The sequence below is a fragment of the Salvelinus sp. IW2-2015 genome, linkage group LG15 (genome assembly GCF_002910315.2).
Source record: "Salvelinus sp. IW2-2015 linkage group LG15, ASM291031v2, whole genome shotgun sequence".
Classification (NCBI taxonomy): Eukaryota; Metazoa; Chordata; class Actinopteri; order Salmoniformes; family Salmonidae; genus Salvelinus; species Salvelinus sp. IW2-2015.
Window position 1 is genome coordinate 31097985 of NC_036855.1, and position 15738 is coordinate 31113722.

The 15738-nt window shown below is 44.6% G+C and overlaps 1 protein-coding gene across 1 annotated transcript; it reads left to right on the forward strand.

Annotated features, from left to right (window-relative positions):
- Positions 1-391: 391 nt before the first annotated feature.
- On the forward strand, positions 392-2622 carry LOC111973730 (bone morphogenetic protein 10-like). Its single transcript, XM_024001117.2, has 2 exons — positions 392-888; positions 1439-2622. The coding sequence occupies exons 1-2, from the start codon at positions 495-497 to the stop codon at positions 2527-2529; spliced, it is 1485 nt and encodes a 494-aa protein (XP_023856885.1). The 5' UTR covers positions 392-494; the 3' UTR covers positions 2530-2622.
- The last annotated feature ends 13116 nt before the right edge of the window (positions 2623-15738 follow it).

Here is a 15738-nt window from a genome sequence, read left to right on the forward strand (position 1 = left end):
AGAGCTAGAGAGAGAGAGAGAGAGAGAGAGAGAGAGAGAGAGAGAGAGAAGAGAGAGAACAGAGGGAGAAACTGAGAGAAAAAACACAAGGGATGCCTCCTTTGGACACAGCAAAGCCACCCTCTAGCCGGAACTCCAACTCTTTAGAAAACAACATCAAAAGGTGTGCATTAGGATAAATGGCATGAGATCTGGAATGAGAGTCGTTTATCAGGGTTCCACACACAGCAAGAGGAACACACAGGGAGAGCTACAGAACACAGACCTCCTCACTGGTCAACTCCAAGGGTCAACAGAACCTTTTGAGTCACCAGAGAACCGACAACCAACCGGATCAGCAAGAGAAAAACACGGTTGCTGTTTCTCACCCTTCATCAAGCTGAATCCAACCTCCAGTGGACCGTTGGATTAACACATTTGATAGATATAATTCTGTTCAATCTCAACATTGGATAGTCCCTGTGGATATACCAAGAACAGTAGCACTCCTCTCCATGGCGGACAATGGGCTCTCCAGGTTAGAGGCTACCTCTATCACCAGGACTCCCTTCCCCCTGCTCCCCTTGCTGCTCCTGATGTGGCCCCTGTCTGGGCAGGGCAGCCCCATCTCCCTGGCCCCAGAGAGACATCGCCCTGCTCCAGGTCTGGGGGACGGCCACGGGGGCGTCATAGACCCATCTCTGTTGGAGCAGGACAGGGATGTGGACATGCAGAGCCTGCTGGAGAGCCCCCGGACCTTCAACTTGTCTGGCCTGGGCACACCTGCCCAGGCACCTGGCAGTGTCCGTGTGGAGCCGCCAGAGTACATGATGGAGCTGTACAACCGCTTTGCCAACGACCACACCGCCATGCCCACCGCCAACATCATCCGCAGCTTCAAGAACGAAGGTAGAGAGCCACTATACTGTACTCTGTGTCCTTATGCCGTACTAGCTTCACATTATGCTGTGGTGTTCTTTGCTTTGGAATTTTTTTAATTAATGTACCGTAAGCCCTTTATCCCTGTGTAATGAGAGTATTAATATCAGAACTGTTCATCAGAAATGTATTACGTATCAAAATGTACCTGTAGAAGGTCAACATGCATAGTGTAAAAACAATGAAGTATAATTTATGCATTTTCATTTACGTTTTTCATCTTACATCTTACTGTAGCACCTTACATTTTTGAGTCTGCACTGTGCAAATAAAATAAAACGTTTTTTTTTTTTTGGGGGACGAGAATATGAAACTGTGAATTTCTCATTATTCATTTAGATGTTTTACAATGATATATTCATTCAACTTGATCTAGTTTAATGTTAATTGGGATACTACACTTGCCTCGGAAGTGTTTTGGACAAAATCTTGGCTTTTGCTGGCAATCTATTCAAAACATCAACATGGAGAACTACTGATTAATTAACAGCCTTTATCTCTGTGTATTCCTCTCCCCCAGACTCGTCTCCCTGCAGTTTGGGCAGTAGAGGGGTGAGACAACACCCTCTGCTCTTCAACGTATCCATACCCCACAATGAGCGTATCACAACCGCAGAGCTGCGTCTCTATACTTTGGTCCAGACTGATCGCAACCTCTACGCTGGGGTCGACCGCAAGGTGACCATCTACGAGCTGGAGCAGCAGGACGGAACAGGAGAGGACAACAGAACAGCGAAGGACACCGATAGAGGAGGAGCAGGAGGAAGAGGTGGAGGACGGGAGGAGTTAGTAGAGCTGGCATCACGGCAGGTCTATGGTACTGATAACGCCTGGGAGGCCTTTGACCTAACTGCTGCCGTCCAACACTGGCGCAAGTCAGAGTACAGCACCACCCACAGGCTGGAGGTCCACATAGCAAGCCTGGCCTCCGAGGGGGAAAGAGGGCAGACACTAGCAGACGGTGAGGGAGAAGGAGAGGGGAGGAGGATATGCAGGGGAGACATGGAGATAGACAGCAGCGCAGATGACAAACACAAACCCCTGATGATTATCTTCTCCGACGATCAGAGTGGTGATCACCGCGATGACAAGCGGGAGCTGAACGAGATGATTGGACACGAGACCTCGGAAGCGGTGCTTCAGGGTGACCTGGAGCTGAATAGGCTGTGGGGGGAGCTGGGCCGGGTGGGGGGCGAGGAAGATGAGAAGGAGCAGGACGAAGAGGCCCTGCTCCAGATGCGCTCCAATCTGATCTATGACACGGCCTCCCGAATCCGCCGCAACGCCAAGGTCAACCAGTGTAAGAAGCAGTCGCTGTACGTGGAGTTTAAAGACATCGGCTGGGACAGCTGGATCCTAGCGCCTGCCGGGTACGAGGCCTTTGAGTGCAGTGGCATCTGCACATACCCGCTGACCAAACACGTGACGCCCACCAAGCACGCCATCGTCCAGACACTGGTGAGCATGAAGAGCCCACAGAAGGTGACGCGGGCCTGCTGCGTGCCCACCAAGCTGGATCCCATCTCCCTGCTTTACATGGATGACACCGGAGTAGTCACGTACAAGTATAAGTTTGAGGGCATGGTGGTGGCAGAGTGTGGCTGCAGATAGCTAGTCCACTCTGCTGGTCATATAGACATGGAGAGAGACATTCGTGAAGAGAAATGACAGGGTGTGGATGGAACAAAGCAAAGACTACATTTTTTTTTCAAGCAGGATTGGTTTTAGAGTAGATGGACTCTGAAATGAATCTAGAATCACAGTTGAGAACAGTTGACAAGAAAAACAGCTATGACATGTATGTGTATATAAGATGGATCTAAACTAAACAGTTTGTACATTGTGTATGTATATTTTGTATTTCAGGAAAATGTATATTTTATTTTGTACAGTAAAATATCTATGATACTAATTCATAATTCTGTAATAGAAGCAGTTGGATGCAATTTGAAGCTAAATAACACATTTGGAATTTGCAAAAAAAAGTTTGGACCTTTAAAAATAAACTATCCTTAGGTCTCTCGAAGGGTTCCGGCAATACAGCAACCAGCCATACAGTGATGTCCAATAGGCCTAGCTGGTGGGACCACATAGGGTTCTCCACAGTTAGCTCTCCACTGACATTGATCTCATGTCTTCCTCTCCACTTATCGCTGTTTTCCCCCTCCCTGGACGCTAACACTAATCCACACCTCATTTAGCATGTCTCCCTAACAGCAACAGGCCTCCCAAGGGAAACACAAACCTGACTGGACTGGACTTCTGGTAGGGGCCTGCCCTCATCCTCATCCCCACCACCTCCCCCTGGCATTTAGGACAGTGGGCTGAGGTCAGGGCAGCAGTTAGGGTGGGCTGGGTTATCTCCCTCGAGCCCTCACCCACCTTCCCACATCGGCCTCAGAGTCAGTCACATGCCGTGCGAGCCGCTTTCTCCCACTCCTCCGCACCGTGCCGATAAGGAGGTGTTGGCGGTGAGAAACATGTGCTCCACCACTCAGGGCTGGAGGTGCTGGGGGAGCGGAGGGGGGAGGAGAGGGGGGGTGGCCTGTCAAGATTCCATGGGTACTAATAGAAACAGATTCTACTGGCTCACTTTTAATAACACTGGTAACTTATTTTGGGTTAACTTTTTAGAACTCCAAGCACAGATAGGACACATGGAAATTAATTTCCTGAGGTATTAATCATACAAACACATTTATATTTTAATTGTGACACGTCATCAGTGCGATTCAAACCTATAATCGTCTGATCTCTATCCATGGAATTATGAAGTCGGCTGCGGCACCAGGCTGGAGCTAGCATTCCATGTTTGAACTTTTAGGAAACGTTCTATTGAAATACCAAGAAAAAAAAACGTTTTTTATGTTAAGTTCCTTATATGTGCTGAGAATGTGCTAAAGCCAATCTTGACAGGGGTGGCCTGTCAAGATTCCATGGGTACTAATAGAAACAGATTCTACTGGCTCAACTCACTGACCGACCCCCATCATGTGCCCCCTCCAACCTCCTCTCCCTCCCTTTGTTTCTTTACCTTCCATACATCCCTCTCCCCCTGGCCCTGAAATCCTTCACGTTTAAGGAAAAGATTTCCATATATTTGGCCTGTTATCATGGACAGGCTGAGAAGGTGAGTGGAGAGTATGGCACTTCATGTCTCTCCTCCCCTCCTCTGAGAGTCCTGTGTGGAGTCCTTTCTTGTTGTTCTGTGTTCTTGTAATACAAATGTAATACAGTTCTCTGCTGCTTGGGTAACGTGAAAGCCTATTTATTGATTAATTTATTGATTTTACTATGACAAGTAGGTGATTATGTAAAATTGTACAACATGGATATGCATACAGAGGGTGAACATACAGTACATACCCTGACCATATTGTAAAATATGTCTTTAATTTATAAATATTTTATGAATATTATATTTTGTTACCTGTTGTTGTGGTTCCTTTGTGAATCCTTTTGTAAAATACTGAAGCAGCGAAACTTAAACTTAGTGTGCATAAAAGGCTTCACAAATCATTATTTTCATACAATGAATACTTTAAAAAAGGACTATTGTACATATATTATCATAATAACATCTGTATCAGAAACCATAATCAATTTCTCTCCTGGCCCGACAACTATAAACAGGTTGCAAAACTGAACCTCCCTACTAGGCCTAATTATCTTTAGAAAAGAGCCCAGTTAGCACATTTGGTTCCTTGTAAGTTGTGGGAATGTATGTTTTTGGTTTCCTGACCAGTAAAACTGAACGATTTTTAAACGTTCTGAGAACAGAAGTGAACATTTAGCCTGTTCTGGGAACTTTATTTTTATGTTGCAGGGAGGTTCTGATAATATTTTACTCTGGTTATTTGAACGTTTTCCTGGGAGATTTTATTAGCGTTCTGAGAACGGAAATTATAGGTTATTCGGAGACTTTTGAATAATTTCCTTAGCGTTTCTCACTTTTAATAACACTGGTAACTTATTTTGGGTTAACTTTTTAGAACTCCAAGCACAGATAGGACACATGGAAATTAATTTTCTGAGGTATTAATCATACAAACACATTTATATTTTAATTGTGACACGTCATCAGTGCGATTCAAACCTATAATCTTCTGATCTCTATCCATGGAATTATGAAGTCTGCTGCGTCACCAGGCTGGAGCTAGCATTCCATGTTTGAACTTTTAGGAAACGTTCTATTGAAATATCAAGAAAAAAAACGTTTTTTTATGTTAAGTTCCTTATATGTGCTGAGAATGTGCTAAAGCCAAGGAATTATCCTGCACCATTCTCAGAAAGTTGTGGGAAGGTTGTATGCAAAATAACCATAGGACAACCACGCTCTCACCAGGCTTTAAGAAACATATGGTTCTCAGAACGTTATGTGCTATCTGGGGGGCTTTCAGGGCTGGGGGTATGACTAGGATGCATAACTCTCAGGTTGGGACTGTTGTGTACCATAGTATCAGCTCACAGGCCATAGTTTACACACGTCACACAAACACAGAGGGAAACTGACTGGAAGCCCAGCTAATGAACACAATGGATGCTCTTCCTGATGATCTGCCTGCCGCTCGCTATAACAAACTGCAGATGCAGACAGCTGCTTTAGATGGAAAACCTGTTCTTTACCTTTTTTTGAGCGCTTAAAAAAAGAGAGAAAAATGAACTATAAACATGTTTCCTTCGCTTCCAATGCTCTTCCAAAAACATGCCTGATGGACTTATATCAACAACAGCAGCAGTGCCAAGGAATGTTGACACTACACATAGTGAATGTAAATAAAAAGTATGTGATCCAAAACACTGTAAAGATGCATGACTTTTACTTGGTAGACTGTAGTAGTAGGCTGTAGTAGTAGCAGGATGTAGAAGTAGGATGTAGCAGTGGGATACAGTAGTGGGATGTAGTAGTATGATGTAGTAGTAGGCTGTAGTAGTAGGCTGTAGTAGTAGGACATAGTAATAGGATGTAGTAGTAGGATGCAGTAGTAGGATGTAGTAGTAGGACGTGGTAGTAGACTGTAGTAGTAGGCTGTAGTAGTAGGATGCAGTAGTAGGATGTAGTAGTAGGCTGTAGTAGTATGCTATAAGAGTCAATCAAATCAAATCAAATGTTATTTGTCACATGCACTGAATACAACAGCCTTACTGTGAAACAGGGCCGTAATTATAATATATATTGCTACAGCCCAATATTAAAATATGCTATAAATGTCCCACACAATATATTGATATAAAAAATAGAAATCTATATATTTTTTCCTATGCTACGACAGGCAACCACGCACCGCCGCCTGAAATAATCATGATCAAATGTTCATAATCATAACTAAACTTAAAAAATTGCCATTATTATTACTACCGGTTCTAGTATTACGGTGTACTGCAGTTCTGCGTGTGGTTTGTCCAAGTGAAGTTGCCATACCCCAGCAGAAGCCGTTGCTCGACTGCTGTGGGTAGGTACAATCAGTGTCAAACACTGTACTGTCTTTCTATTGCATTAATTTCAAATGTATTAAAAAGAGGAAAACTCGAATGTAATATGAGTGTTACGTAGGCTGTATCACTGTCGATTGTGATACTTTTAACGTCAACACGCCATTTTGCGCCGGAACTGTAATTGTTGAAATAAATAATATTTTGCTAAAAAGTGTCAGTAAATGCATGTAGTGGAAACAAAGTTTTTGGTGAAAACGGGCCGATTTGCGAGTGCTAATCAATCACTAACGTTAGCTATCATAGTTAAGTTACCTGGAAAGTTCATTAGCCACACATTCACCCAGCGACCATCAATGGTGCTCACCGGTGTATTCAACTAACGTTAATGTCTTAATCACGTTATATTTGTCAGAAAGCCCAGGTGAAGTCTGAGTAAAGTGTCAATCATTTATGTTGCGCTGCATGTGTAATTTATGTAGACAGTAGTAGCTTTCATTTATTGCATATTCGTATAGTATACTCTATAGCTGTACTTGATTATGATAAATAGCATTATTAGTGTTTGTTTGATTAAAGTGCAAGCAGTTTTATTACAGTCCGCTTTCATTCACAGTGAGTGTCATCATGAGCTAGAGGAAGGGGGGCAGTGACAGTCGTCAGTTTTTTGGGCAGCCTCAGAAAATAAGAAAAGTAAGTTGAGAGCAGTGAGAAAATGAGTACCAGTCAGATGGTTGAAGTATACAGTAGTACAAGAGATGAGTCAATGTTTCTTGATATAATAATCATTGCCATTCAGATCAGAAATGGTTAGTAATCCATTCCGGAACATCATGGCAAGAAACACCACTTGTTTACTGATAATATTTATTTCATGTTCACTCTGGTGCGTTCAGAGTAAAGAGAGAGAGGGAGAGAGAGCACGAGGATGCCGACAGGACAGGGAGAGCAGGTGACATGGAGGTGAGTGAGAGAAGGAGCACATATTGATGGTTTAGACCGAATAATGACATCACAACAGTCTAGTCCTAATGTTCATATAAGCTGCGATATTCCTTTAAGTATGCCTTCTCGTGTGTATTTCAGATAATACAATCAAGCAGGGAGAGTGAGTTTGAGACAATGACAGACAGAGAGAGAGAGCAGACAGGCAGGCGAAGATGAAGATGAAGGTGCAGGAGAGGGAGGTGAGGAGCTCGGACCATGCCGGAATCATCCAAATGTGAATGTCTTACTTAGTCAAACCCTATCAAATTCCACAAGCTGCAGCAGCTTGAAAATGTGCTGCTACGCGGAGACCTGGACAAGGTGGTAGACTTGTATCCTGAATTGAATTCAAGACTACTGCAGGTGCAGCTGGCCATGTTTGGGGCTAATTGCACATATCAAACAAGCTCAGATGTTGCTAGCATTGTTTGGGAAATGGTGCCAGAGGTGAGGTCTCTTCAGTCAGGTGGAAGCTTTAGTAAGGCTTCTGCTGGTCGTCCCTGACCCAGCAGACTTGGACCAGCTCCGCAACGCCATCTCCCAAGGAGCCACCATTGGTAGGCACGAGGAGTTGCTTTGCGGTCTGATGGAAGGGTTCCAGGTCGTGGCCGAATGGCACGACCTAGCATTGGAAACATTGCGGGAGCAATTCCGTGGGTTGTCTCCTAGTCAGCATACCACGACGGTAACCTCCCAGCCCCTCAGTAACCCGGCTGATAGCAGCGCCGTCACCCTGGTTTCCCGGGAACCCCGCACCTGTCGGGCTTTCTCGCTCAGTGTTCCCTTGTCATGGAACTGCAGCCTTCCTCCTTCCCCTCGGACCGCTCTAAGATAGCGTACCTCATTACGCTGATGTCCGGGAGGGCCCTCGCCTGGACTACGGCCGTTTGGGAACAACAGTCGGCCGTATGCTTCAGTCTGGAGGGATTGGTGGCAGAAATGAAAAAAGTTTGAGGCACCGGTATCCGGGAGAGAGGCTGCCGGACGCTACTCCAGCTTCGGCAGGACTCCCTCAGTGCGGTGGATTTCCACACGCTAGCAGAGGAGGGTGCCTGGAACCCGGAAGCACTGTTCGACACGTTCCTGTGCGGATTATCTGAGGAAGTAAAGGACGAGATTGCAGCCCGGGAACTACCGACGAATCTCGACTCACTCCTCGCCTTAACCATCCGGATCAATGGATGGCTACGGGAACGTAAGAGGGAGAAGAGGTCTGATTGCGGTCCCAATCACTCACTCAAGGATCCCACCTTGGATCTGATGAACTCCGGAAGTCCCCGGCGTCTACGTCCCCGAGAGGATCCGAGCTTACCCGAGTTCCTCCAAGAGCTTCCGAAGACTGACGATTTACCACTTCCCGAGCCGATGCAGCTCGGTAGGGCTAGGCTGTCTCCAGCCGAACACGTACGCAGACTTAACACCCAGAGTTGTCTGTATTGCGGTACTGTCGGTCATTATGTGTCTACCTGTCCCTTCAAGAGACCTAGCTCATTCGTGGGAATGAGTACTCTGGTGGGTCTTAAGGATAATTTTGCTTCTCCCCTTACTCACCCCCCTCTCCATGCCACCCTGCTGTGGGGCGACCAGTCCAAGTCTCTCCAGATACTCATCGACTCGTGGACCAATATGAGTCTTATGGACATTACCCTGGCGTCCAAGCTGGGCATCCCCACTCAACCCCTCTCCACTCCCATGGATGTTAGAGCGCTGGACGGGCGCTCTATAGGCCGGGTCACCAACCATACCACCCCCATCAACCTACGAGTGACGGGAACCACAGCAAGATGATCCAATTCCTGCTAATTGAGTCTCTGCAGGTTCCCGTGGTATTGGGATTCTCTTGGCTCCAGCGACACAATCCCTGAATTGACTGGTCTACTGGTGCCATCGTGGGCTGGAGCCCGTTCTGCCACACTCATTGCCTGAAGTCAGCTCTGCCTGCCCCAGGACGTCTTCCTGGGGGCTTGGAAATTGCCCCGGACCTCTCCGCCATTCCAGCGGAGTACCAGGACCTCCGGGAGGGGTTCAGTAAGGCCCAGGCCACTTCGCTTCTGCAACACCGACCGGTACACAAGAATGTCAAGCCTGAATGGCACGCCGCTATAGCCCCGCGGCTACACCTCCGGAAGCCAAGACCATTCTCTCTGCTCCAAGATCATTAGCACCTCTGCTCTTCGTCCTCTGTTGCCCCGTACCCTCCATATACTTCTTATTTTATGTAAACCCATGTCTCACAGCCCTTTGTTTCCTGTTTCCACCCCCTTCCAGGTGTCGCCCATCTTCCCCATTATCCCCTGTGTATTTATACCTGTGCTGTCTGTGTCCAGTTCGTTTTGTTTCGTCAAGCCTACCAGCGGTTTTCCCTCTGTTCCTGTCTCTTGATTGTTCCTGTTTTGACCTTTTCTGCCCACCCTGAGCCTGCCGGCCTTCCTGTACCTTTGCCTGACCTGACTCTGAGCCTGCCTGCCGTCCTGTACCTGTAAATGATGTATTCAACATAGACAAGAAAAATACAATAATTTGTGTATTAGTTTAAGCACAATGTGTTTAGCTATGGTTGTGACTTAGACAAAGATCAAATTGTATGACAAATATATGCATAAATCCAGGTAATTCCAAAGGGTTCACATACTTCTTCTTGCCGGTACCGAGTCAATGTGCGGGGGTACAGGTTCGTTGAGGTAATTTGTAAAGTGACTATGCATAGATAATAAACAGAGAGTAGCAGCAGTGTAAAAACAAAGGGGGGGGGGGGGATTTTGATCCTAGACTTGGCGCTCCGGTACCGCTTGCTGTGCGGTAGCAGAGAGAACAGTCTATGACTTGGGTGACTGGAGGTCCTGAATGTCAGGAAGCTTGGCCCCATTGATGTGCTGTAGCGCCTTACGGTCAGATACTGAGCAGTTGCAATACCAGGCGGTGATGCAACCAGTCAGGATGCTCTCGATGGTGCAGCTGTAGACATTTTTGAGGATCCAGTAGCTATGTACTGTAGTAGGCTGTAGTAGTAGGCCTACCGTACCCAGCTAAAAAGTACCCAGAACACTGACACAGTGCAAGGGCCAGTTGACTGTATGCCAGGCTGTGTTGGCATGGTGTCTCACTCTCTGAGAGGGCTAGTGTCACCCATGTCAACACACTGAGGAGGGACACACACAGATAAGTAGAAACATGGAGGAGCTATTAGCTTTCCCAAGCAGCATGCCACATGCCTTAGGAGGAGACAAGGAGACAAGTCTCCTGCCAGGAGACAAGCATACTACCAGTTTAAACCCTGTGATAAAAGAAATTCATAACACAGAATATAAAAGCAGTGTTGAAAAAGTACCCAATTGTCATACTTGAGTAAAAGTAAAGATACCTTAACAGAAAATGTCTCACGTAAAAATGTAAGTCACCCAGTAAAATACTACTTAAGTAAAATAATAAAAGTATTTGGTTTTAAATATACTTAAGTATCAAAAGTAAAGGTAATTGCTAAACTAAACTTAAGTATCAAACGTAAAAGTATAAATAATTTCACATTACTTATATTAAGCAAACCAGACAGCACAATTTTCTTTTTTTAAATTCCTTTCCGAATAGCCTGGGGCACACTACAACACTCCGACATAATTTACAATGTGTCCGCCAGATCAGAGGCAGTAGGGATGACCAGGGATGTTCTCTTGATAAGTTTGTGAATTGGACGATTTTCCTGTCCTGTTAAGCATTTAAAATGTTACGAGTACTTTTGGGTATCAGAGAAAACATATGGAGAAGAAAGTAAAAGTTGTCAAAAATATACAGTAAATAGTCAAGTACAGTTATCCAAAAAACTTTAAAGCATTTTTATTTAAGTACTTTACACCACTGTATAAAAGGACATGGCCCTACTCTCTCTCTTGCTCCACCTCGCTCTCTCTCTCTCTCTCTCTTACAAAACCTCTCTGTTTTTCTTTATCTATGCATCTAATATTTATTCTCTCTCTGCTGCTAACTTGTGCTTTTCCTATGAGATAGATAATTACACAAAATGAAATATTTACACAAGGATTAGTTCACCAATACACATAAAACTTGGATTTGACAAAACCATTAATCAAAGACAAGTAACCTAGTGGTTAGCGTGTTGAACCAGTAACTGAAAGGTTTCTAGTTTCAATCCCCGAGTTTACTAGTTGAAAAATCTGTCGATCTGCCCTTGAAAAAGCCACTTAATCCTAATCGCTCCAAGGTTGCTGTCAATAATGGCGGATCCCTGGCCATGACCCCAGTCTCTGAGGGCAAGGGGGAGTGAGATATGCAAAAAACACATTTTGTTTTCTCACCGCACACTTGTAGATGTGTGATAGAAGACAAATATAAGCACCACCAGTTTGACCTTGATGTCAAAAACTAATTAATTGCAAAATATGAAAAGTTAAATCACATCGACCCACTTTTCTTGAGTCCTATACCATATAACTAAGTGCATGTGTCTTAAGTTATTCACAACCATATACACAGCTATTTGGCATTACCATACTAATGGCAAATGCACCGCAATGTTTTGGGAAGTAAACTATGAGATCAGTGACCTCTGTCATCTCGTGTTAGATGAGAGCAGAGGTCATCTATAAATAGTCTCAGACCAGAAGGCAAGGACCCTAACCAATTACTAGACGACTGGACATCAACAGGCTGGCATTCAAGCCTCAGTGTGGGAGCTCACTAATTGAATATTTACAGAAACCGCTGAAAATATGAGTCTGGCCACTGTCAACTAATGCCAAACTCTAAGAAGCATGTTGAAATAGGAAGTCTTTAGTGTTTGTGCTGATGATAGGACATGAATGTGGAATAATCTGTGCTTTCTCTGGCTACTTCTCACATTACAAAATGACACGGTTCTCAAAACATGCATCGTAATTACGCATCGATTGCCTTGTCAAGACTATTATAAAAATAGGTATTTTACCCATTCTGTATGCTCATGCCAGAGTTTGTGGCAACACTTTTTTTTTCTGGATGTGGTACATACTTAGTCATAACTGAGAAATTGCTATGCATAGGTTAGACATTACAGATGAGTTTGAGAAAATGCTGGAAAGGGTGCTTCGATGTGTCATCCTGCCCTGCCTTTGCTCTGACGTGGGATAGCTCCCATCATATCCCTCCCTCTGAATCCCTCAGGCCCATATCAGGCCATGTGTGGGTTTGTGGGTGTTCTTTCCAGCTGTCATTTTGTGTAATTATCTATCCATGTTCATAGGCAAAGCACAAGAGAAGAAATGCTAGATTCACAGATAAAGAAGAACAGATATGTTTCATACAAGAGAGCGTGGCAGAACGCGCGAAAGAGAGCAAAATGGAGAGAGATGGTTAGAGAGAGAGACAGAGCAAAAGAGAAAGAGGGAGGGAGCTGTGAGATGTAAGGAACCATCAAACGTGGGTATTTACATGGGAGGAAATGTACTAATTGCCTGTAATGGGGACAGGGGAAGGTGTGGCGTAGGGTCAAGGACGCTGCCCTCCATCCAGCCAGATCTCTGCCCCACAGCCCGTGCTGATCATGGAGATAGCTGGCACGCTTTTGGGTAGAGCCCCCTCCAATTGTCCTGAGGAAGCTGTGCTGAAGTCACACTACCATGTGGACTAGCTGTGTGGCAAGGAGCTACGTGTGTGTCTGCATCCCCCAGGGATGGCCCCCGACCTTTTCTTCCCCCTTCTACTCCCACCCGTGTTCATTACAGCTGGGGTGAGCCACACCTCAGCAGGAATAAACACTACTGTTCTGTACTGTACTGCAAGCAGCTGCAGCTCAATCAGGAGCTCTGGTGGATGCACGTCTGTCGAGTGTAATGAAGTCTGGAACTTTCTGCACAGAGACATGGTATTGCAGCTGTGTTCTATGCTGGCCAGGGCTTTGCTCTTGGACTATTATTAACGTTCATCTCCTCCATCAGTGTTAAACTGACTATCAATGATATGGGGGAAATGGGGGTGGGCTGTAGGGGGTTTGAGGACCTTTTTTGGGGGGACAATGTACCAAATTGTTGTCATTGGTAGCCTCAACACTCACACACTAGACTATTGTGCTGGGAAACGTATTTCCTGTGTCTATGATTCATGGTTTATATCTCAGTGTACTATCTGTTTTCCCCAACCACTGAGACGACTGAGTATCCTACATGTTGCAATTCATTGACTTGAGGCCCTTTTGCCACAACCAGTCAAACTTATAATATTGACTCAATGAAGACATCTTGTGGCCTTCCAGGGTATTTATGGACTTACACACGGATTTATGGATTTATAAACATGTCCTTTCCAGGACCACAATGCATTGTATCCACTGTCATAGTATTACATAACTTTTTGTCTTGTTTACTTATATAATGTAGCTACAGTTACAGTAGTTAACTGCAGATCTGTGTGTTTCTACAATGGGGTGGTGTTTGCCTATGATTGACTAGACGAAGTTTCCCCAGTTTGCCTTACCTTTCTTACAACATTATGCAGTCCGACATTTTGAGTATCGCTTCAGTTTGAAAACAGTGATAGTTCGATTATGTACTGTAAACCTAATGTACTAGGAAAACATAGGTATATTTGGTGTAGCTTTGTACAGATGTAGTATATAATAGCAAATGAGGACATACAAGTTAAATACAGTAGATGCTTGTTTGGAACTGGTCATTTTGTTATTATCGGGGAGTTACTTTACAAACGGAGTTGCCATTATGACATTGTTATGAAAGCCGAGTAGTATGCCAGTGAAAATGATCTGTGATTGAGTTGGAATAGCGTGAAATGTAGTCGCTAAACCACCTCCAATCCCTGAGAGAAAAAAGAAACATGACCTTGACCTCAACTAAAACCTCCACAGCCATTATTTGTCAACATTAATATATTGGTGGTATTCACCTGGGACCTACAGAAAACCAAACCCACATTCATTAAGTCAACAGTTCTTCCTCCTGAGTAATTCTTGTTTTAAAAAGTGTTGCACTGTTGGAGCTAGGAGCACAAGCATTTCGTTACACCCCCCAATAACATCTGCTAAATACAGTTGAATTCGGAAATTTACATACACTTAGGTTGGAATCATTAAAACTAGTTTTTCAACCACTCCACAAATTTCTTGTTAACAAACTATAGTTTTGGCAAGTCGGTTAGGACATCTAGTCGGTTAGGACATCTACTTTGTGCATGACACAAGTAATTATTCCAACAATTGTTTACAGACAGATTATTTCACATATAATTCACTGTATCACAATTCCAGTGGGTCGGAAGTTTATACACTAAGTTTATACACTAAGTTGACTGTGCCTTTAAACAGCTTGGAAAATTCCAGAAAATGATGTCATGGCTTTAGAAGCTTCTGATAGTCTAATTGACTTAATTTGAGTCAATTGGAGGTGTACCTGTGGATGTATTTCAAGGCCTACCTTCAAACTCAGTGCCTTTTTGCTTGACATCATGGGAAAATCAAAATAAATCAGCCAAGACCTCAGAAAAAACATTGTAGACCTCCACAAGTCTGGTTCATCCTTGGGAGACATTTCCAAATGCCTGAAGGTACCACGTTCATCTGTACAAACAATAGTACGCAAGTATAAACACCATGGGACCACGCAGCCGTCATACCGCTCAGGAAGGAGACGCATTCTGTCTCCTAGAGATGAACATACTTTGGTGCGAAGTGCAAATCAATCCCAGAACAACAGCAAAGGACCTTGTGAAGATGCTGGAGGAAACAGGTACAAAAGTATCTATATCCACAGTAAAACGAGTCCTATATCGACATAACCTGAAAGGCCACTCAGCAAGGAAGAAGCCACTGCTCCAAAATCTCTGTAAAAAAGCCAGACTACGGTTTGCAACTGCACATGGGAACAAAGATCATACTTTTTGGAGAAATGTCCTCTGGTCTGATGAAACAAAAATAGAACTGTTTGGCCATAATGACCATCGTTATGTTTGGAGGAAAAAGGGGGAGGCTTGTGTAACGGATGTGAAATGGCTAGCTAGTTAGCGGGTACGCGCTAGTAGCGTTTCAATCAGTTACGTCACTTGCTGGCGCGATGGGTAACGATGCTTCGTGGGTGACCGTTGTTGATGTGTGCAGAAGGTCCCTGGTTCGCGCCCGGGTCGGGGCGAGGGGACGGTTTAAAGTTATACTGTTACACTTGCAAGCCGAAGAACACCATCCCAACCGTGAAGCACAGGGGTGGCAGCATGATGTTGTGGGGTGCTTTTCTGCAGGAAAAGCAACATCTGAAGCAACATCTCAAGACATCAGTCAGGAAGTTAAAGCTTGGTCGCAAATGGGTCTTCCAAATGGACAATGACCGCAAGCATACTTCCAAAGTTGTGGCAAAATGGCTTAAGGACAACAAAGTCAAGGTATTGGAGTGGCCATCACAAAGCCCT